Source organism: Magallana gigas, chromosome 5 (genome assembly GCF_963853765.1).
Source record: "Magallana gigas chromosome 5, xbMagGiga1.1, whole genome shotgun sequence".
NCBI lineage: Eukaryota > Metazoa > Mollusca > Bivalvia > Ostreida > Ostreidae > Magallana > Magallana gigas.
The window spans coordinates 4,783,962-4,807,557 of NC_088857.1; the positions used below are offsets into that span (position 1 = coordinate 4,783,962).

General features: G+C 34.0%; 1 protein-coding gene across 4 annotated transcripts; it reads left to right on the top strand.

Moving 5' to 3' along the window:
- The first annotated feature begins 279 nt into the window (after nt 1-279).
- LOC117680481 (uncharacterized) lies at nt 280-23,456 on the top strand. Of its 4 annotated transcripts, XM_034449433.2 has the most exons (7): nt 297-438; nt 1,234-1,350; nt 6,082-6,271; nt 16,861-17,017; nt 17,420-18,634; nt 19,056-19,234; nt 19,600-23,456. In XM_034449433.2, the coding sequence occupies exons 3-7, from the start codon at nt 6,131-6,133 to the stop codon at nt 19,975-19,977; spliced, it is 2,070 nt and encodes a 689-aa protein (XP_034305324.2). In that variant the 5' UTR covers nt 297-438; nt 1,234-1,350; nt 6,082-6,130; the 3' UTR covers nt 19,978-23,456. The 4 variants fall into 4 exon arrangements, with proteins under 4 accessions (XP_034305320.2, XP_034305324.2, XP_034305326.2 ...); XM_034449429.2 differs by lacking the exon at nt 1,234-1,350 and having other exon boundaries at nt 280-438; XM_034449435.2 differs by lacking the exons at nt 297-438; nt 1,234-1,350; nt 6,082-6,271 and adding an exon at nt 14,499-14,734.
- The last annotated feature ends 140 nt before the right edge of the window (nt 23,457-23,596 follow it).

A 23,596-nucleotide genomic window follows, 5' to 3' on the forward strand; every position in this document is an offset into this window, starting at 1 on the left:
TGAATGTATTTTCACCTTCTTGTCGTTCGTGTAGGAAACAAAATTATACTTCCCTGTTAGTTTAAACGTGTTGTTAGCAGATGTGGCCATGGCTAGAGACCTTGCGCTTAAACTGAGTTTTGATATTAATTTAGAGATCGGGCTCTCATCTGTATTAAAAGAAAGAAATTAATTTCCTAATATCTTAAACCTGATTTCTGGGTTATTTTAATACTAGTAGGCAGAAGCAGTTTAAGCTGTACAGTCTTACTTGACATATTTCTAAATATCATCGGGATCGGCGTGTAACTATGTAATTGTACACCCTTGCGCACCATACTTCAATAAAATGGCTGCTTTGCGAAATAAAAAAACAACTGGGTTACTGTTATGTGATGCTTTTGCGAGATAGAAACAACAAACGACAATGTTAGGATGTGGTTATACTTCAAATAATATGTACGTATACAACTTTTTTTGGATGAGTAAATAAAAACTAATTAAATTTTAGAGATACATTCGTATATATTTATGATTATATCAACACTGGTCATTAAAGCATACGGGCTGGATCTAATGACATTAGCATCATGATGTCATACCACTTTAAATTGAATGATTGTCCCAATTGCTCTACAGAAGAACTGATATATTATTATAGACATACACGTATGTTTTTATTTAGGGAAGTATATCCTGAAATTTTCACTACTGCAACTGCTATATATTGCATTTATAGAAGCTTCTGTGCTAACTTTTTTCACAATATATGATGCCACTAGTCCCCTTCTTTGTTTCAGTATTACTAAATCAAATTGAGACAAGAAGCTTAAAGACCGAGGAAATAAGCACCACCTTCAAATTTACCTGGTCAGTGTACCCTAAAGTTCCTTGTCAATCAACTAAATTTAGGTCCCAGAATGGATGTTAGAAAATGATTGACATTCATCTACTCATCCTATGTGTACCCTGTCTAGCGCTCACAACAATTGTGCAATTAACTTTTAATTGTCATTTGATGCATGTCGTAATAAAACACTGTGTCTATTAGCACTATAATCAGAAGAAACAACTGCCGACAAATATTAGATTTTCTACTCCTGAAAATTGAAAGATACAAATTGAATATACAAAATGCGCTGATCACCTAGTTATCAAATTCACATGAAAACATCTTTTTATTAATAAAGATGTTTATTAGTAAATAATTGAGAGTAATTGAATAACATCAAATCTTGTGTCAACGATTTTAAGGTATCACATTCCTTTTTGAGAAGTTACTTCATGAGCCGATACTGGAAGAGAAACAAGCAGAGACAACTCTGGTACATGTACATGTGCAGTAGGGAGAATTGTTGTGCACATTAGCAGGTGATTGGGGAAGTTATACAAAAGTTTATTTCATAAATTTGCATTTATTTAGTTATTGCATAATACATCGTAATAAATACTTTGTCAATCCCTTCTGATACTTGTTTAGATAAAAGATGTATTTTGCCCACGTCATACCCGCGGTTATTTGACATGCTTTTAAAATAAATCAGTTCAATGATCAACAAATTGCATTTTCCTTGTAGATACGTCATTAAAGATCATAAAAAATAGTTAATTAAAACAAAAGTCTTTAATTGCTGAAAAACTAGCTTAGGCAGCCAATCAGTGATTCCCAGATTCGACCAAATGAAAAGTTTGTTGTCAGGAGACGGGTTCACATGTACCAGGTTTTGTTTTTGTTTGCCACAGTTGACAAAGTTGAATGTGACTCAATTGAAAAAGACACATCTAACCGAATCGATATTAAGTACCAGCCCTACACATTTTCATGGCATGGAGAAGAACCCAAATCATAATGTTGAAAAATTGTTAGAGGGGTCCTAAAATTTATTAATTGAAAATTAAAAAATGATGTCAGATTTCCCCATTATATTGTATATCTTTTTTGTTCATGTCAATTTCTCTCATTAGGTTGAAAGGGCATGGTCATGATTTTGGACAAATTTCATTTTTCTATTTTTAGTATTTGTAATGCTTTAGAAATGCATTTCTAATGATCAACCAAAATTTGATGGTCAGTCGTAGATTTATAAGATACAGAACTTTCACTGGTGTATTGAACCAATATAAACAAAAATAGGACATGAGCCTCCTGTGTGTTCTAATTTGTTTTAAGCATAAATATCGTAAATAGCTCCTAGCATTCATCACTTTTAATTTAAGTCTAAAACTGTAATTTCTCTTCATCATTCAAAACATAAAAGAAAACATACCGGTAATGTGAAGCTTTGTTTTCTTGACAAAGAATTGAAAGTTCTGTATCTCGCTTATAACAAGACGACTGGCACTCAAAATTTTGTTGACAATTACAAATGCTTTACTGAAGCATTTTAAACATTAAGAACAGAATCAAAGTACTGTCGGGAGTTGATTTTATTGATTATTATCAATTTTAAAACCAACAATATGTTATGCAAATTTTTATAATTTGAATTCTCGAACTTTTCCGACAAGAATTTCGAGAAAACCCCATATGAATCATGTTGTGTAATATTTAAAGATAAAATTAATTCCATCGAAGTAAACATGAGGAAAAGCTCCAGGCGGATTCGAACTCATGATCTGCGGTTCAGAAGCCCATTACTTTAGCCACTGAGCTACTATGCTATACAACCCAATCGAACGATATAAACAGTTTAACAAAACATTTAAATCGCCATCTTGTGACATAGTGCCTTAATAAGTACAAGTCTAGGTGTAGTGAGGTACCTTAATCTTGTGGATTATCAGGGCTGCTCAGTCAAACATGTGTAATTTTGGCAAGACACAGTCAAACACCTGACTTTACCGCAGGTAAGTTCAGGTGGGGGTGGAACCTTATAACCCCCAAGGGAAACACACTCACTTGTGTATACATATCTATAAAAACGGGATGTTAAAATGCTCTCAACATGCTTTCCCAGTGTTCTTGAAATTATTGTCTTTAAAAGATATAAATGAGGTTGGTAGATCTAATGTATATGTAAAAGGGAACCAAGGAAATAAGATGGCTTGTGAAAGAAGGGGAGACCACATGGTCAAATTTTTTATATGCTGATGGTGACAAAAGATTCAAAATACTTTTTACATGCAGATATGTTAAAAAAAAACAGTAAGATGTACCATAATGTTCAATTGTTGTTCAGTCAGTAATTTTGTTTATAGATAACTCCACCCCTGCCAAACAATTGGCGAATCGTTAATTCAATTGTGATGAGGAGGCAGTCCTGTTTATATTTGGTGCAGCTGTCAAATTGAACATGAAGCAATCAGCAAGTCTCACAAAAAATGGATTTGATGATATCCCCCCCCCCCCCCACCCCCCCCCCCCCCCCCCCCCCCCCCCGGATTAGGATTTCCATGATTTTGGGAATTACTTTTTTCTCAATATTTCTGAGGATTAGTCTAGCCCCCCCACTTTCAATTTGCTTCCGACGCCAGTGTCCAGTTTCTGTGGTGCTAATTAAATGATTAATCATTGACTGTGACAATGTAGTTAAAGTATGTGTCTTGTCTAAGGAACACATCACAAGACATCAAGTGTCCACATCAATGATTGAACCAGCATCTTTTGGGTTATTGGCCTACACCAATGACCACTGAGCCTTGTGGTACACTGGGTACTAACTACTCACATTATATTGGACTGTTTAGATCCTTTCAAAGTCTAAGGTTGAGGGGGTTTTTACTTGTTGAGAATTTATTACAAAATACTGCCAATTGCCTGTATGTGATCTAAACTGTAATGTCAAGTTTTTAAAGAAATATGTTTTATGATAATATAAAGTATAGTGTACAGTTCATTTGTGCAGTAATTTTATTATCATATTTTTCTTGTTCAGTGGCAATTCTTAAGACCTACAACCATCTTTGTTTCCATTAAAATCTTGTGAATCAATTTATTCCAGCAGACATATATATGTCACTCATTCGGGAATTTTTACTGATTTCTATAGGTTCATCTCAAAATTAAATTTCACTCAGTATTTACTATTAACATTGTACCATACGTTTTTCTACAAGAAAATAAGTCTAAGATCACATCCATCATTCCGCAAATACTTTTGGCACCACTGTAGGAATTGATTTTTTTTAAAATAAAAAATCTGTTCTCAAGAAACAGTGTGTCACGCTGTGTGTCTTTAACAGGATCCATTGTTGAATTTACTGTACATAGATTTGAATGAATTTATGAATGCAAGATATAAGGTGGTGAAGTATTTCTTTTCTATTGATTTTATTTGCTAGTACGTATTATGTATATTTTCTAGAGTGACTTGATAATAAATGCAAATTTTATGGATATTTAATTTTTAAAGATAAATATATCAACACATAGGGATATACAGGTGTATAAATATTTTTATCACATTTTTTCTGAATGTCTTGTGTTTACTTACAATAACCAAGACTCCTAATGGACCCCTTCATGATAACTGCGGTACTGCTCTCTTGCAGGACAAATTGATATACTTGGCTAAAGTTTTAGTAGGTAGACCATTGAATGACGTAACTGAAACAATTGATGTTACGTCATATTTCACGAAACTATGTCATTTTGCCATGCAAAAGAGCAGTACCACAGTTACTGTGAAGGGTTTAATGTGGTGTGAATATAACTGGTTTGTGTTTCTGAATTTGCTATGATTTTTAGTTTACTTCAAAATTCTGTGAGTCCTCTTCACTTTCTTTGAATTTCATAGGATCAAATTTTGGAAGGTTAGAAGTATGTCTAACATCTTTAAATTTAAAACTTCCTGCGTAAACAAGTCAAAGATCACAAGGAGGCAATGACCTAGATAAAAACGATATTTTTATAGTAACTGTCTGTGCCATTAGCTGACATGGTTTTTAAAACAAAAGCAAATGACTGATGTACAAACAAATAGCTGTAGTTCACTCTTTTTCTGTGTTGGTCGATGCTGGGGTTTAATGAGTCTGCTTATCATATTAAAATAGATGACTTGCTAACAGGATTTTGCATTTGTAACTGTTAATGGATGTATTATATATATATAGTAGTGTCATGTATTTCAAGTTACTTTTCTTCAGTGTGTGATAAAATGTTTCTCACTTAGGAGCTTTGTAGTTTTAAGTAGAATTACTGGATCTTTGTGTTGTTTTTTTGTACGTTGCCTCAATCCGTGGCCAAAGTTGATGCCATCATTTTTTATGAAATTTTCTTTGGACTGGTATGAGCATTTTTGAAATTATTTACCCTCAAAGGCAGTTGAAAGATTGCTTTGTTATATCTGATATCTTGGAAGGGGATTTTCTTTGAGATTTAAAATTTAATCCAAAAAAGTTTTATATTCATAATTACTGTTGTTTGAATTTAGGATATTTTTAATTTTTTAAGCCTTTATATTTTGTTAAAATTTTATACCAACATGTCATTTTACTTTTAGAAAGTTAAAAAAAATATTGTTTTATTTTTTTTTAAGGTAGCTCCATACTCGTAAAATTCTCTGAGGAAAGTTGAAAAACCGAACTGATTTCGACTTAATAGACTTAAATGTCATCAATTGTTAGAAAAAATATACATGTCATCACACTTTTTGAGATGCCAGATAAACATAAACTAAAGCTTATTTTAGCATTAGAAAAATGTAATTTTTTCTGTTAAAAGTAAAATCTTGTAGGCAGAAATTAGTTTTTCTTGTTTAATTTTAATGTCAACTTTATCAGAAAACTAAAATTACAAAAATATTTTAAAATTAATCGTTGGAATAAGAAAAACTATAGCATTTAGACATACAACTGAGAGAAAAGTCAGAAAAAGAGTTATTTCCCCTTTGCATAGATAAAATATATAAAAATTTGGACATTTAGTATAAAATTAAGTGCGAAAATATCTTTAACCTACCAATAATTCTAATTACATCCATGTGATTATATTCACATAAAATAAATAAAACTATCTTGCACAATTTTTAAAGAATTCAAAGTTTTACAAAAAAGTGTGACGTCACAGAACACTGGATCTACTTTAAGTGTTAAAAATAAAGGGAAAAAACTTTTCTTAATGCCAACAATTTTTTAATTCATAAAACACGACCTGTTTTTCAGCATGCTGATGGATTATTGGAGTTATTGAGTCCTTTAAGTGCAGTAAAAGATGAAGGAGATTCCATTCCGTTTTGTGGGGTACAAAGTATGGACAGAATTGGCAAACAAGTTGGATCCAGACACTGGACTCATTGGGAATAACTGGAGAATGCTGGCAGAGAAACTAGGGTATTCCACGGAAGTTATACTGGTAAGTCAAATATAAGTCAAAGAGGAACTAGGGTATTCCACTGAAGGTATACTGGTAAGTCAAAGAGAAACTAGAGTTCTCGATAGAAGTTTTACTGGTAAGTCAAAGAGAAACTAGGGTACTCGATAGAAGTTATACTGGTAAGTCAAAGAGAAACTAGGGTATTCAATAGAAGTTATACTCATTACTGGTAAGTCAAAGAGGAACTAGGGTATTTCATGGAAGTCTTACTGGTAAGTCAAAATGAAACTAGGGTACCGGTACTCGATAGAAGCTATACTGGTAAGTGAAAGAGGAACTAAGGTATTCCACGGAAGTAATACTGGTAAGTCAAAGAGGAATTAGGGTAATTGATATAAGTTATACTGGTAAGTCAAAAAGGAACTAGGGTATTAAACGGAAGTTATACTGGAAAGTCAAGAGAAACTAGGGTATTCCATGGAAGTCATACTGGTAAGTCAAAAAGAAACTAGGGTACTTGATAGAAGTTATACTGGTAAGTCAAGTCATTATAAAAGGTGTAGTTTATATAAGTGATTTCAAGTGATATTAGTAAAAATTTTGTTTGTAAGTGTTATATAGTGGACATTAGTACCATAAAGTCTCATTTATAATGTGCACCCATGTTTGATATGCACCCCCTCAAGTTGGGTGTAAAATGCTGAAAAAATCGGTGTTTCAATGATAATGCGCATCCAAAAAATGAAGATATTTTCAATCAATATTATTAAAATGTCTTTGATATGCATGTGTTAATAATGTATTCAAACTGCTTTAAAACAATAATGTTTGCAGATCTAAACTTAAACAACATAAAAAAAATCTGATTGATTAATTATAGTCCAATTCTTTTATTGTTGTCAAATAAACATTGTGAAGAAACATGTTTATTTTGATAATCATCATTATCAAGTCATACAAATGATCGATCTATTTTTCACAGTGTCTATGTAAAGCAATGAGGTTTAACTGCATAACTGGACGTAAAGTAAACAAATGCAAGTTAATTAAAATCATAATACATGTAATTGCAAGTGCTGGTGCACTTGAGAACCCACAGTGAATTCTGACATGAGACAGGTGCACGCTTCTTGTTAAACATACATTGACCACACGCCGAATCAACAGGTGGCCAGCCAAAATTTGATCAAAAGTTGGGGGTGGGTGTATTGCATTGGAACAAAATTTCACCCCATTTTTTCAGGCCGTGATTCTGGATACCACAGGATTATGACTGCCGATATTGTGTGTTATACAAATTTATGAGACAGTGTAAACTAAAGTTACTTTGTCATACCTTATTCTTCATTTTTAACCAGGTTTTCCGAAGGAAAAATCCGGTTATTAAAATGGTGAAAATGGCGGGCGGGCGGGTGGGCGGCTGCCAAAAGGGTACCCTCATTGTACAGATAACTCCTCCTACAGTTTTCAAGATAGGAAGTTGTTCTTTTGCAGATCAATTGTACATATATCAGAGGTGTGCATATTGCTAGGATTTTGATTTCCAATAATTTATGAAAAAAATACCAGCTTTTGAACTTAGTCATTTTTTGGCAAAATATTGCATATAGGGTACCCTCATTGTACGGATAACTCCTCCTACAGTTTTTAAGATAGGAAGTTGTTCTTTTGCAGATCAATTGTACATATATCAGAGGTGTGCATATTGCTAGGATTTTGATTTCTGATAATTTATGAAAAAAATACCAGCTTTTGAACTTAGTCATTTTTTGGCAAAATATTGCATATAGGGTACCCTCATTGTACGGATAACTCCTCCTACAGTTTTCAAGATAGGAAGTTGTTCTTTTGCAGATCAATTGTACATATATCAGAGGTGTGCACATTGATAGGATTTTGATTTCCGGTAATTTATGAAAAAATACCAGCTTTTGAACTTAGTCATTTTTTGGCAAAATATTGCATATAGGGTACACCATTTCACTGGATATGGGTTGACTTGGATTATGGATACAGTTCACATAAAAGAAAACCCGGTTTGCTGTCACATTGACAGCTTTTCACTTGTCTGTCCATGTATTGAAATATTTATCCCCTCTAACACTATTCCTTGCATTAAACGGGTTATCGCCATGGTATCCATCATTATGTAAGTGCAATGAAGTGGGCATTTTAGAAAGGTTTTGTTGGTAAATGCTATCAAGTGCTGTCAAGTAGGCATGGGAGAAAGTTTTTGTTGTGAAGTGCTGTGAAGTAAGCATTAGAAAATGTTTATTTATAATTGCCATGAAGATCTTCAGCTGGGCATCAGAGAAAGGTTATGATGGTAAATGCTGTTAAGTGGGCATAAGAAAAATGTTTTGTTTGGAATGCTGTTACATGTAAGTGTTATCAAGTGGTCGTTAGAGAAAGGTTTTGTAAGTAAGGGCTATGAAGTGGACATTAGAGAAAGGCTTAGTTGGTAAGTGCCATGAAGTGGGCATTAGTAAAAGGCTTAGTTGGTAAGTGCTATCAAGTGGGCATTAGAAAAAGGTATTGTTTGAAAGTGCTATGAAGTAAAGAGTTTTGTTGGTTAGTGCTATCAAGTGGGCGTTAGTTAAAGGTTTTGTTAGTAAGTGTTATGAAGTGGGCATTTGAGGGATGTTTTGTTTTTAAGCGCTATATAGTGGACATTAGTAAAACGTTTTGTTGGTAAGTGCTTATTAAAGAAAGGTATTGTTAGTAAGTGCTATGAAGTAAAAAGTTTTCTTGGTTAGTGCTATCAAGCAGGGAAGGGGTAGTTGTAATCAGTAATTGTAAAATGCTATAATCAATTACAGGTTGCTGAGTAATCATGAGTAATCAGTAATCATCCATTTTTCTAATTACGAGTAATCGTAATTAAATCAATTGTTCTTTTAAAAAAGCATGTAATCATGATTAATTTTTTACATTTTTCTTATGTTTACAAAAAAATGAGAATGCATAAAATCATAATTCATTGTAGTTATTAACTGAATAAGCATTATTCTAAAATATGGTTTTAGTAAGAAATGGGTATCATCATGATCGATGTAATGTTTGTTTTAGCAGCTAACATAATACAGGTGTGTTTTAAGTTGGCTTTTGTTATAGCATTGAATGATTTATTTTTGACGTCGTGGTGTCAATAGCTGCCATCAGGTGAGCAGACAAATTGAATAACGTCAAAAATAAATCATTTAATGCTTATATTTACATTCCCTTACCGATGAAATCAATTATTTACTTAAATAAATCGATATAAATTGCAGATCAACATTCATGAAATATATTTTTTATCACCGATAACATAGAAATCATTGTTTGAGAACTACTTATGTAAATTACATGTAAATTCATACGCAGTGATTAGGTGTTGCATTTAGAGGCATTTAAAGATCACATATTTTAAAGGAAAAACACAGTAGAATGTACGAGGGTTGTTCGGAAATTATTGAGACAAATCGATTATTTTCTTTTCTAAGTGACGAATTTGGGTGAAAATTGGCATAGACACTGAAGAAACACCAACAAATAATAAAACAAAGTGATATTAAAAGAATATCTAATATTTTGTTTACGACAGTAGATAAACAAGTCGGTGGTCGGGGTACCCGGCACAGCCATGAACTCGGAGATTAAACAACTTAAACATCTACTTTATAAGTGTCCGTAGAATTACAGTTAATGATAAAAGAAATCAAATTAAATATGTTCATTTTGCTATTCTTTGCGACTAACTGTTGATTAAGTTTCAGTGATGTTCGAGTTGAAATACGGACATGATACACATATATTTACCAAACAATAAAAATCTGACAACGACTTTACATTGAATTTTGACGTCAAGGCGGCGCAACGAAACCCATTAAACTGGTGGAAATCTCAGAAGAAGACCTTTTAAAGCCACGCAATTGCGTAAAAAAAACTATACGATGACAAGACAAGGTATAGAACTTCAGTTCATCATATTTTTTTTCACTGATTATTTAACTAGAATTAGGCCAAAGGGATTAATTAACAACTTTTGACACACAAACTGTTGTCAACAGTTCTAAAATATGTAAAAAAAAAAATGACTGCTCATGGAGACATTCACAGTAATTAGACTTTCGGGTAAAAATATCTCGATTTTTTCTCTAAAAAAACAAGAATGAGAGAAAATGTAAATGATGACATCTTGAAATTAAAACAAAAGATGAGAAATAAAGAATAATTCTTATTTCAGTTCGTTTGTAAGGTGTTTAAAACACGGGAACAATAAGAAGCGTTAAAATGACGTTGCGAAAAGTTTGCGGTTGCGCCGGGTTACAGGACGAAGGCACTTTGGTCAGCTTACTAGGAATGATCTATTCATGCCATGAACAAGAAACTGTTCACATTGATAAACTCTACCCTGATTTACGTTTTGGTGAAATTTCAAGAGTTTATCTTTTTTACTAAAAGAATAAGAGAAAATGTCTCAATAATTTCCGAACAACCCTCGTAAATATACTGTTATAGCAACAGTAAAGCATGCCTGGTTAACCATTTTGTTAACTGTAGTAAAAACATACACCAATTTGTCGTCCAATTTTTAACACGTATACACAGTCAATTATGTTTTAACAGTTTTCTACTTAATCTATTGTATAAAAATTTTTACTTATTTGATGAATACATTAAATCCTTGCTTCTTAGAACAAATACAGTGATAATTGTGGAACTCAAAGAGATGGTTAGATGAAAAAATCTCAAATAGCAATGGACACACTCGCACAAACTTCATCAAAATGTTAATGATGATGAAGTGTAATGAAAAAGCTTGCAAAAGTTGATCGATATCAATTTGATAATCCTGTCAAAAATGCATTGTTTCTTTCATTAAATTATTAAATTAACAAAACAAGAGAAAAACTCCAACCAACATGTAATCTAAAGTAATCAGAAGAAATGTGATTACAAAAATGAAAAGGAATCTAATGTAATCCATTATTCTAAAATTGGATGTAATCAGTTAATGTAATCCATTACTTTTGAAAGTAATCGACCCCATCCCTGCTATCAAGTGGGCATTAATAAAAAGTTTTGTTAGTATTAAGTGCTCTGAAGTAAAAAGTTTGTTGGTTAGTGCTATGAAGTGGGCATTAGTAAAAGGTTTTGTTGGTAAATTCTATGAAATGGGCATTAAAGCGAGGATTTATTGGTAAGTGCTATGAAGTGGGCATTAGTAAAAGGTTTTGTTAGTAAGTGCTATGAAGTGGGTATTAGAGAAAGGTTAAAAAATTAGTTGGTAAATGCTATGAAGTGGGCATTAGAGACAAGTTTTGTTGGTAAAATGCTATGAAGTGGGCATTGGAGAAAGGATTTGCTTGTATATGATATGAAGTAGGTACTAGGGAAAAGTTCTGTGATGTAAAAAGGTTTTGTTTGTAAGTGCCATGAAGTGAAATCAAGTGGTCATTAAAGTAAAATTTTGTTGGAAAGTGCTATCAAGTGGGTATTAGAGGGAAGTAAATGTCAATGTTGGTAAAAACTGAAAATGTATTTTTGGCTTTAATGATTTCTCTGATTTATAATAAAAAATGTTTAGCTCACCTGAACCAAAGGTTTAAATACTGTGGAATCATCAAATTTCGTGGTGGCTCAATTTTTGTGGAATTCATGGGTACCTCTCATCCATGAATTAACATCCTCCATGAAAATATAAATTAGGTTTAAAAAGTCATATCTCCCTATGTAGCTGTAATAGAATACATGAAATTACATCCACTGTAAAATTGAAGCAATCCACGAAAATTGGCCCCCACGAATTTTAATGATTCCATAGTAGTGTAGATTTTAAATTGTTAACATTGTGACCCCTGGACCAAAACTGGTGCCCCAAGAAGGGTTCAGTATTGTTAAACATAGAAATATATTGGGAAAATGTTGAAAAATCTTCTTCCAAAGAACTACAGTGCTACAGATTGTGAGATTACTATGCAAGCATCCTCATTTAAATGAAGATTCTGAATTGTTAAAATCGTGAAAGAATTAAAAGAAACACATGCTGATTAGATGGGTAATAGCACTGGGAGTAGAGATTTGTGTTCGTGCTTGGTTGACACTTGATATGAGTGTTTAGAGGGATCAATGGTCATGGGCATTTTTAGACTATTTTTAATCTCATTAAGAAGATTAGCATCCTCATATAAATGTAGATTCTAAATCATTAAAATTTTGTCACCCGAACTTTTACTTGAGCCTTTGAGGGATTCAGTATTGTTTAACATAGAAATGTATAGAGAAAATGTTTAAAACTCTTCTCAAGAACTACAATGCTACAATTTATGAGATTACTATGAAAGCAGCCTAAAATAAATGTAGATTCTGAATTGTTAAAATCGTGAAAGAACTACAAGAAACACTGGCTGATAAGATTGGTAATAGCACAATGAGTAAAGATTTGTGTTTTTGCTTGGTTGACACTTGATATAAATGTTAAGATAGCTAGATGGTGGTGGCCATTTTTAGACTATTTTAATCTCCTTAAGAAGAAGAGCTCTTATAAAGATAAAGGAAAATGATCAACATTATAGCTAAAATATTTAGATTTTTACCTCACTAAATGTTGGTTTATGGCCACAAATATCACTTGTCAAAGTGAAAGGCGGATCTGATGGTGGACTTGCTGATCACCCACCCTCCTTAGAGATGTCGCAGATGATCGTCAGAACTTGTAGTACTTGTTTATCCATTTGGTACAATGTTGTCGGTAGAATTGTCGGGTTGATAGCAAGACAGTCTGTATTGTAATTGATTAAAGTGAATTATTTAAGAGCAAGGCTTATTTAATAACACTTTTCCTCAACATTTGCCTTTCTTTAGTTATTTTTATAATGGTAGAGTCATTAAAATGAAATGAGCCAAGTATTAGCAGTATATGTGACACATTATGCAACATGTTTTGGATTAACCTTTTACTGGGTTGGATTTAAAATTTGAAGTGAATTAATCAAAAACATGTTGATTGAAGTTAATTAATCCAATTCATGTTGATTTTCATGTTTTTAGAGAAGTTTTGCTGAGACTGCATGTACTTATTATACCGCTATGGAATCAGTACATCATGTTAGGGCTATGCAGAAATTTTTTTTACTGGTTGTTTGAGGTATCAATTAGAGATTAGTTTTCTGGTCAGTTGAGAATATATATACTTCCAGTCGTACCGAACCAATCTGTCCTGGGTATAAGTAGGAAAAGATTTAGAAACAACTCGATTACCATACTTAGGTAATTTCGAATAAAGTACCCGTCAATATTTTTGTAAAATTGAGAGTTGCTGTACTTGAAGGCTTATGAGTGTTGCTAAAATTCATGAAATGATTTTTAATGATTATCATTAGTTAGAGGGGTGTCTCTTGTTGAAATTGATATGCAATATGTAGGCCCCTTATGTTAGGTACATGAGAATCAGAAGTAAAATGCGAAACCTGCGGCTATGACTGTTGTGTTGAACTTTCACAGTGAAATTGCAAGTTACAGACGGGAGGTAAAATAACACGAAAAGTAGGTGGATGGGACATTGTAAACTATACACCGGTAAGTTTCTGACATGTGATAGTGCAACATGCACACGGTACGGAAGGTCAACCCTCTGTAGGGAATTAGCTGTGGGAGGTCTAAAAAGCTGAAAAATCATGAAAAATTAGCAAAATATGAAAGGGTCCAAATCTCATAAAAACCAGTATGTAGAGAATTTTACAGGTTTTGACCAGTAATTTTCTTCAGAAATTGGTGATTGGCCTTATAAAGAGTGAATTAAAGGTATTTGTGCTGAATGGGAACAGTGGAAATTCTAGTTACAGAGTTCCGAAGACATGCATCCCTTGGCTACAGTGAATTGTATAAAAAAAACTGTCCCCTGCCACCTTAAAGAACAGGTGCTATTGACAATGCTCTTGATAAAGCACTAGCTCAGATCCCTGACTTTAGGTCCCAGATCATACGGCTTTCAATAGTTTCCATCAGTAAATTGTAATTCTGAGAATTGTTGAAGGTACTAGGAAAAGAAGTTACAAATCATAAACCCTATATTTCAGTGTTATAAAAGATGTATAGAAAATACCAAATGAAAGAAATATAATGCATTAATATCATGGTTTGATAAGTGATCTGATAACCTGCTGGGGAGATATCTAGTCTGACTTGAGTGAATGTGATGGTTTGGAGAGATATGTTGACAATAAGTTTGTGTGTGAATGCCTACAAGGAAGTTACAAGTCAAGGTGAGAGGCAGTCTCTGATTGGCCGTCTATTTCCTGTTGGTCCAGTGATGGCTCGCGTTGTTTTGTTCGGGGACTCTAAGTGAGGTGTGGACACCAGCGTATTACAGACTGTGGACCATCTTTACACTTTGAACAAATTTGTAATAAGTGCATTCCATCAAATTTATAAAATTACTACAGTACACATTTTTAAATGGGGAAATTGTTACTCTGGTCAATCAGGCATGGAATTTTAGCATGGGGAGTTTGACAGGTATGAATTTTTATTTTGTGTTCTGTATGACTTTATTTTTTATTTATTTATTTTTTTTAGATTAGATTGGGGATATTTTTTATTTTTCCAGGAAGCAATGTAGTTGCATATCAATACTGTTAGTATTAGTATACTGTTAGTAAACATCTGCTGATCGGTTTATTGTTTGTTTATAAAAATACGACTCTGCTTATCTAAGGATTATACAAAAATTGTTTGTTTTTTCTTCTGATTTAAACTTAGTAATACAAATTCCGGTTGTCATTTTTGAAGAAAAACATTGTGTTTATTTAATACCAGGATATCAGATGTTTTTGTGAAACTTTGCAGGTACATGTTTATCAAAGTGTTCATGTTAAAAGCCTTAGTTTTCCAAGAATTGAGGTATATAGCCACTTAAGTAGAAACAGCAACTATTGAAAAAATATTTAAAACCAACCTCATAGTTGATTCTGGGAACTTTTTCATCACAGATAAATCTAAGATACTAGGGTTTTTCTTTATAATTCAAATATATTACTTGAAAAACATTAAATAAATACATTTGAATGAATTATTTACCCAAAATATATTTAAAATACAAGATATTTAATTCAAACCAATTGTTAATAAACTTTAGGTGCTATAGAGAATGACATCATTACAAAGAATAACATTATACCCTATGATGCATTGTTTCCGTCTGTTTAACTTACCACAAAGGTAATCTACAACCAAATACAGTGACTCTGTGACAATGCACAATCTGTTGGTTTCTCCCTAGCCAGCTAATTACATATAGAAGAGTAGAATGAAATTTGGTTTGTAAATGCTTAATTATTCCCATAGTAATTTAACTGAATAATTTGATCATTGTTTACCTTTTCTCGGGAACATTGTTTTGCAATAAACTTTGTTAAAACAAAAAGGGTTACATAAGTTCATTATAATGTAAAACTTAATTCAAGAAATGCAGGTTTCTGCAATGCCTGGGGCATGCATACGATGGATGCCTTGATGTCTTGTGTTTTATGATGGCTCTAGGATGCACAAGAGGCGTGAATCAAACAATGGCTCTAAGCCCTCGGGACCCAAGTTCTTAGTGATCTTGTATGGCCTCGTTGAGTGTACCTGTTTTGGTGTGAAAGAAGACATCCTTGGTGTTACTTATGTGTGTTTGTTGTGATACGAATTTAATTAAAGGTTTACATCATTGTAAATAGGTAAGGTATTGTATAATTGTATTTGAATCTTATTTCTGTGGCAATTACAGTTCTTTGGCAATATGATTTTAATATAATGGTTCAGAAACAACTGGGAGAATGATACAGTGTACTTGCCTTTTTCCGGCTTTTTGCTGGTTATTTGTTACTCAGTATTTACAATCTGTTGTCACCAATGTAGTTTTGCTTATATCTTGAAATTTATTTAATGCATGTTATGTCACAAGTGATGTGTCAACCAGCGATTTGGCATAGTCGTAGTACAAAGGTGAGGGCAGTATAATGGATTTTGTTTTATGATTTAGTAATATCTCTAGGTATATTATCACAGTGTAGAAAAATATACAGAGCATTTACATGATTGTAGATAATCAGTTCATACAGAAATTTCAGTTGGTAAAACTATCTGAGTGATTTAGATAGAATCGCTATTGTTACTGTATATATGATATAATTGTAAATATTCATACAACCTCTGTACATGTGTTGATGATGGGTTTATGATACTAGCCCCTTGTTTGCCTGTCTACCACAGATTTATAGCAGTATAGATATATACATGTTCTGGTACTGAGGTTTATCAGTTTCATCATAAAGACCATAGGACAGTTGTTATAATTGTATATATGAAGTGAAAGAATTTGTACAACATTCAGTTGATCTTTTGGTCTCCGCTTTGCAAACTTTGCAACTAAAAAAAATAGGTTTCTTAAAAAATCATCATCTGAATACTGAGAATTGTATTGGGAATCTGTGTGTTGTTTAATTATTATCACTGATATTGGGTTTTATGAACAGGACTTGTTTGAACCATTGTTGTTATGTTCATTGCTGGTACATATATTTTAATTTTATTTAGAACAATTGTCCATATTGTGATTGTTGTGTTCTGTTGTCTATATGATGATTGTGTTCTGTTTTCAGTGCCTGGAGTCTAAGAAGACCTCCCATGGCCGTAACACACTGACTCTGTTTGAGGAGTATATCAAGAGTCGTGACTCCTCCGTGAACGCCGTGATGAAAGCGCTGGAGAGCATGGAACGCAAGGACGCACTGGAGGTTCTACAGAACTCCATTCCAGGTAAAGAGTGATAGGTCTCAATACCTTGCTTCCTTCTTCCTCCTTCTACCTGTGTATAATGTTCTGTGAATTGAAATATATAAGGAAGTATTGAAATTAAAAATGGCTTTAGTGAAAGAAAGGTCATTTTAAAGGTCTTTTAAATTCTGGGTAGGAAAATCTACTGGACAGAATCTTTGTGTTTTAAATGACAGTCTTTATGTTTCAATAAATGAGTCTTAGCATTTAACTGTATCTGATGAATAGCTACAAATGCTCTATTCCTTACAGATTTAGATTGCTCAACTTTTTCACTTAGAAAAATCCTACTTTTACACTACGGTGTTGTAAAACATTCACTTTTCCAAAGAAAATCATTCATCTCTTCCTGCAGTGTTGACTTTGCTTTGTCTGTTGTTTCAGAGATTCAGAGGCGGTACGATGCTGAGATGAAGTTGAGCCTAAAGATGGAGCCCCAGGAGCACTCGGAGTGCCCGCCTTGTTATTCTTCCTATACCAGGGATTCCATACCACATTCTCACCACTCCAGCTTTGGCCATTTTGGTGTACCTTATCCCCACATGAACCCCCATATGAATATTGTAGGACCTTCTCATTCCAATGCTTACAGCAATCTGGAGCATGACATGCCCAAGAAAATTAATACCTCAACAGCTTTCTCAAAGCGTGTCACTAAAGGGGTTTTACGCATGAGGGATTACAATCATTCAGCAAATCACACACATATGTCCACCAATGTTCGTGGAGGAAGCATGGCAGTTCAAGTGGACAGGCGCGATAATTACACCAGCGACGAGATCGAGATGGGCGAGTTATCGAGCCATCTCCGAGATGACCCAGCACCAATGGCTGCCGTTCTTCTCCGGAAACAATACATGAACCCCCTGAATCATGTTCAAAGGAACATGATGAATTCACAAGACATGTCCGTTGCCAGTGAGGAAGTAGTGGGGACCAGTCCTGGCTTTCAAGAGCCTATGGCTCCAAAGCATGGCTCCCTGAAAAGACAGAACTCTGTGGAGTCCAATGCAAGGCAGCCAATGAATGAAATGCAGGCTAAGAAATTGGATTCAAACAAAAAGCTTGCACTGAACATCCCTATCTCATACAACAGAACTGCCATGCAGTCAATGAAACCCCAAGATGCCTTCATTAGCCCAAGTCCCAGTCAGACCCCAACCTCTTCCTCTTCCCAGAATCCATTAGAAAAGCTCCAGCAGATCACTGGCTCCAACTCTTACATGCCGGACGAGAAGTACCAAAGCATGATAGAAGAGAAGAACCGCGAGGAGATGCTGTACAATGGGAACAGATTTGGATCGGAGGAGTTGTTTAAGAAAAGCCCGATGTCCTCTTGTCAATACGAGGCTGAGATGAAGAAAGGGGTCATGGGACAGCCAGGTGGAGAGTGGTTCAACTTTAAACCAGGCGTTAGGGGGCACCACCAGGTGGCCAACCATCTAAGGCTGATGAAGGACCAGGGCCCCAGAACCTTCCCCCTGAGGTCCAAGTCCCTGACCATGTGTGAAGGGGGCGAGAGTGATTCTCAGGACCACACCAATCTGTCCAAGTCACAATCTATGCCTCACGACATGAAACCAGCCGAGTACAGGAAAGGTTAGTCAGTGAGGGTGCTGATTCAGTAGGGTCTGGTCACTCAATGAACTGGTCACTCAGTTCACTGATTAAGTGAAAGATTGGATGAAAGATTGAATGAGAGTTAAGTTTAGAATGGTTATGAGCCGTATGAGTTATGTAAATGGCAAATCAGCTTTTAGTTTTGTTTTAGATAGAAATAATCAATAGAGTATTAAAATTATCAAAACGATTGTTAGTAGACACATAAACATAGTAATTTGTGGGGGGAGGGGGGGGGGGCAATAACAGAGTTTGCTGTTAAAAAATGAGCCCATTTGCCACATTTTTGAATGTTAATTAACTCTGTGTTTAAAGAGTTATCTCTCTTTCTATTTTACAAAGAACATGTCATAAACTTTCTTTAAATCATTTGCTGAAAACAAGTGTTTTTTCTTTCCAGCATTTCGGCACATTAAGGTTTTTGTGACGTACTCTGCAGAATCAAAGCGTCACATACAGAAGGTGCTGAATCTGTGCCGCTGTATTGAGAAGAATGGGTTTACTTGCTGTATGGACATGTATGACCGCCGAATGCCAACAGAAGACAAGTTAGGCTGGGTCAAGGAGAGGTTTGATGAGGTGAGAATTAATAAAGGAGAAAGTCAGTATTTTTTATGTCAGAATAACATGTATTCTTTTTACTCATTTCTTCGCATATGCATGAGTGTTAGTTCTAAATGAAAGTGTTCTTTTGTGTCAGTTTTTGAGGACACGAGGTGGGATGTACTGGACTACTAAAATAATTTATGTTTATTTATTAAGTTTTATTTGTTTAACAAGAAATATACAGTGCAATTTTTTAGCATATCGATTTTAAAAACAGGATGAAAAATGAAAGATTTTATCTAATACAATCATTTTTTATCCGATTGACAAGCCAGTATATGGGTTCAACAGGGACAAAAAGAGAAAAGTCAAAAAAACAAAATTCCCCTTTTTTGCAGGCTGACTTTATTCTGATCTGTGTGTCAGAGACGTACATAAATGAGACAGAGAGAGGTCAATCAGAGGTCACTGAGTCGACCAGCGACAAACAGCTCCACACCGACTACATCTACCAGCTGATGGTGATGGAGTATAATCAGATCGGACGGAACCGCCGCTTCATCCCCGTCATGCTGGACGGCACTACAGAGGAACATATCCCTTCCTGGTTACAGAGCACTCTTGTCTACAAGTGGCCCCTACATTTCCGTGACCTTCTGTGGTTCCTGACCAAACCAGAGACAAGGATCAAAGCAAAGACTCTGACAGAGCAGAAGTCCTCGGAGGAGGAAGAGGAAATGGTGCCCGATTCACCCCCAGCTGCTGCAGCAACATAAAGAGGATTTTATGTGTGCTGCTACAGCAACCTTGGATAATTTTCATTGCTGGCTGCTACAGCAACATTCAAAGTTTCATCGTGGGCTTTTGCAGCAGCACTAGAAAAGTGTCACCGCTATCTGCCTCAACAACAATTCAGTGCTGGCTGCAGCGACAATGTGAAAACAAAGACATATACATGTTGCCTCTCAAGACTTGCTTAATGCCAGCTGTTACAGCAACATAGAGAAAAGACAGGCTTCTTAAACTGGCTTATATTGATGATAAAAAAATTAAGGGGAGAAAGAAAGCTTGTGAAATTTCAAATGGAAAAAGAAACACTATAATATTTTATAAGGTTATATTTATGTACAAAAGAAAATGAAATAGCTCTCCTTACTTTGGATTTCAGCTCAAAAAATGAGTAATCTGACTTAGGGCCCCTGATTGTTATAGTGGCTGATACACAGCCATATTTGTTTCTGATGTTTCGTAGGTCAAGGTCACCTGTCTGTTGTTTGTTGTGTCCCTTTACTGTGTATCTTGGTAAATGATCTCGGATCTCTATCAGGTTGACTAAGACTAGAAGTGAGCGACTGTTATTGTGCCATAGAATCTTACTAAACAATCAAAATCATGCACTGAATGCTTTGTACATAGGTTTGGCTTCACTGGTTCAGGTAGCAAGCAATTTATCTCCTCTTCTTCTTCTAGAGATTTTGCAGCATTTAAATAAAACAAGATATTGTAGTAATTTGCAATTATAATAGAACTGTAAAGTTTTCAATTGCCATTTTTAACGTGCAATAGAGTTACAGAACCGATATGTTTTTGATATTAAAGTTTGGTAATGAAATAAGCTTTGATAATAGGTGCTTTGAGACATATCTAATTGAATCATTGTCAGCCTGTCTGCATCCTCTCCCACTGCGATTGTTTTGATTCGTTTATTAGATAAGTATATTATATAGAGAACATATTAGAATATTATCACCATATTTTGTAACAGGGTTAATTAAGAAATGAACTCAATGTCTACCCTAGTTATATGAGTATAACCTGGGTTAGGGCAATTTACACTTTATAATCTGCGAAGCGGATTATAAAAAAGTGTAAATTGCTCCAAACCAGGTTATATGAGTATAACTTGGGTAGATATTGAGTTCATTCCTTATAATTTAATTTTCTGTAATTTGCTGTACAAATTAATTCTGTTTAACTTTTAAAAATGATATTTATCTGTTCAAAATTCAAACGTAACGTCAAGCGGATTAGTACATTTTTGACGTTGGTACATTGTGATGTGCAAACCAGGTTATACAAATTTAAATAAATTTTTCTATCCAATCAAATGCCGCGTTACAACCAGAATTAAATTATTGATTGGTATTCTAGAGATTCCTTTGTACTGGGATGTTTGAAAATCAAAAGCTAATTAATGAGGATTTAAACTATTAGTTAATTATGTTAAGGTCACAAATAACTCAACAAAATACATCTGAGAATATGCTTAAGATTTGTATTGATCGAAGAAATCTTGGGAGATTGATATGAAATAGTTTTTTTTTATCTTTGATTGTTAAATAGCACATGTAGTAAGATAAGACTGGATAAAGCATATTATTGTGATATCGGTTATGTAGGTGTAAGCATGTATGGTGCGTTAAGATTATTTACGTGTTAAACATTGTGTTTTTATGTATTTATGAAGATTTATGTTAATAGTGTAATGAGCCATCATACAAGGGAGAAGTGCTTCATACTAATATATATTGCAAAGACATCATGGTGGATTTCTTTGAAGTGAACAAAGTTTATATTTAAGTTATGGCGTGTATTTCATACAGATGTTACTGGCATGTTACGTGATTTTTATAAGCGATGGCATAAAACTGTTAATGTGTTTATGTTAGATAGATTTATGTATCTATCAAGTCATTTATATATGTACTTGGAATCATTCTTGTTATTTTATCTTTTTATTTTGAGAGGGGGTGGGTGGGGATGATCGGATCTTTTATTATTGGAAGAAAACCAAGGAGTGGACTGATCTGCATTAAAATCTGTTTTGATATCACAATGTTTATAAAATATTGTTATCCAAAGAATGGTCTGACTTTAAGAAATGTTGCTGTGTACTTAAGTACATCAACAAAATATTGTAAAAAAAATCATTTTAATGCAGTATAATCATCTTTTTCTTCTGTTTCAACTTTTTTCATGTTAATGACACATTTTAAGCATGTTTATCAGTATTTGTTTGATTTCATTCCAGTTTGCTGCATATTATATACTTTTTAAACATATTATGTATATGATTAAACGTGCATTCCATTTTTATTATTCTAGATTCCAGATTATGGCATCATTTATCATTTTTAAGTATAAAAAAATTTTTACTCGGCATTCCACCGAAAGCGGCGGGCATTCCCTTGTTTTTGTGTTTGGTCATTTTTCATGCATTCCAATTTTTAAAATCAATTGTTTTATTAGAAATTCATGTTATTGATTCATTCAAAATATTTTTTTTCTGTTTTAATTTTTGTCTTTTTTATGTAATTGTAACTTTCACATCACAGAACTTGTTTAAGTTCCTGAATTTGGCCATGCTTGAAGTGGATGTTGCCTTGTCCTTTGGTTTGATGGGCTTGTGCAATAAAAGGAAGATATTTGGGAAAAAGAAATATGGTGATAAAATAAACATGGATGGATGGAGGACTAGGAGAATATAAAATTTATAAGATTTATAGTAGCGTTGTGAATGGATTGAGCTATATTTTATTGTACAACAATCCAAATCCAAAGACCAAGGCTTTACTTTATCATTTCTATTAAGTCTGTGACTTCTAATGACTTTCAGATGTTTGTCTCCATATTGTAAACCTTCAATGATAGTGATGTCACAGAGGGCGGATGTACATTTGTATTGCCCTGTCTTTACATCCTTGCTGAAATTGATATCACTGAGCAGGAAGGATTATTGCCCTGCCTTGTACATCCTTGATAACATTGACATTACTTCTGGTAGGATATATTGCCCTGCATAGTATATCCTTGCTGACAGTGATATCACTGTGAGGGTATATTGCCCTGCCTTGTACACCCTTGCTAACAGTGACATTACTTCAGGTAGAATGTATTGCCCTGCATAGTATATCCTTGCTGACAGTGATATCACTGAGCAGGAAGGATTATTGCCCTGCCTTGTACACCCTTGCTAACAGTGACATTACTTCAGGTAGAATGTATTGCCCTGCTTTGTACATCCTTACAAACAGTGATATCACTGAAAGGATATTGCATTGTCAGGGTTTGATGGAGTTTGTCTTTATGTTGTTTTACCCTGGAGTTGATAAATCTGTTACATTATTTTTCTCATGTTGGTCATAATGTGTAGAATTCAAGCATTCATTACATGGGTATTTTTGGCTCCTTCTTTGATTTTATTCATTGTTATATATAAAATATATGTAATAAAATTGTATTTTGATTCTAAAAACTTGTGTGCTTTATTATTAAGTACATTTTGTTTTCAAAGAAATTCTCAGAAGATGCACTGGAAGAAAGCAGTTAAACTGTTCTTGATTTTTCTAATATTGACATTGGATTGCCTATTTCCCATTTTGCAGTTTACTCAGA

Excerpts from the sequence above, each read along its gene's own strand:
- LOC117680481 (XM_034449429.2), top strand. The coding sequence starts at position 6,131 with ATGAAGGAGATTCCATTCCGTTTTGTGGGGTACAAAGTATGGACAGAA. Across the intron at positions 6,272-16,860 it reads ATTCCACGGAAGTTATACTG|TGCCTGGAGTCTAAGAAGAC; the intron begins GTAAGTCAAATA and ends TTCTGTTTTCAG. Across the intron at positions 17,018-17,419 it reads TCTACAGAACTCCATTCCAG|AGATTCAGAGGCGGTACGAT; the intron begins GTAAAGAGTGAT and ends CTGTTGTTTCAG.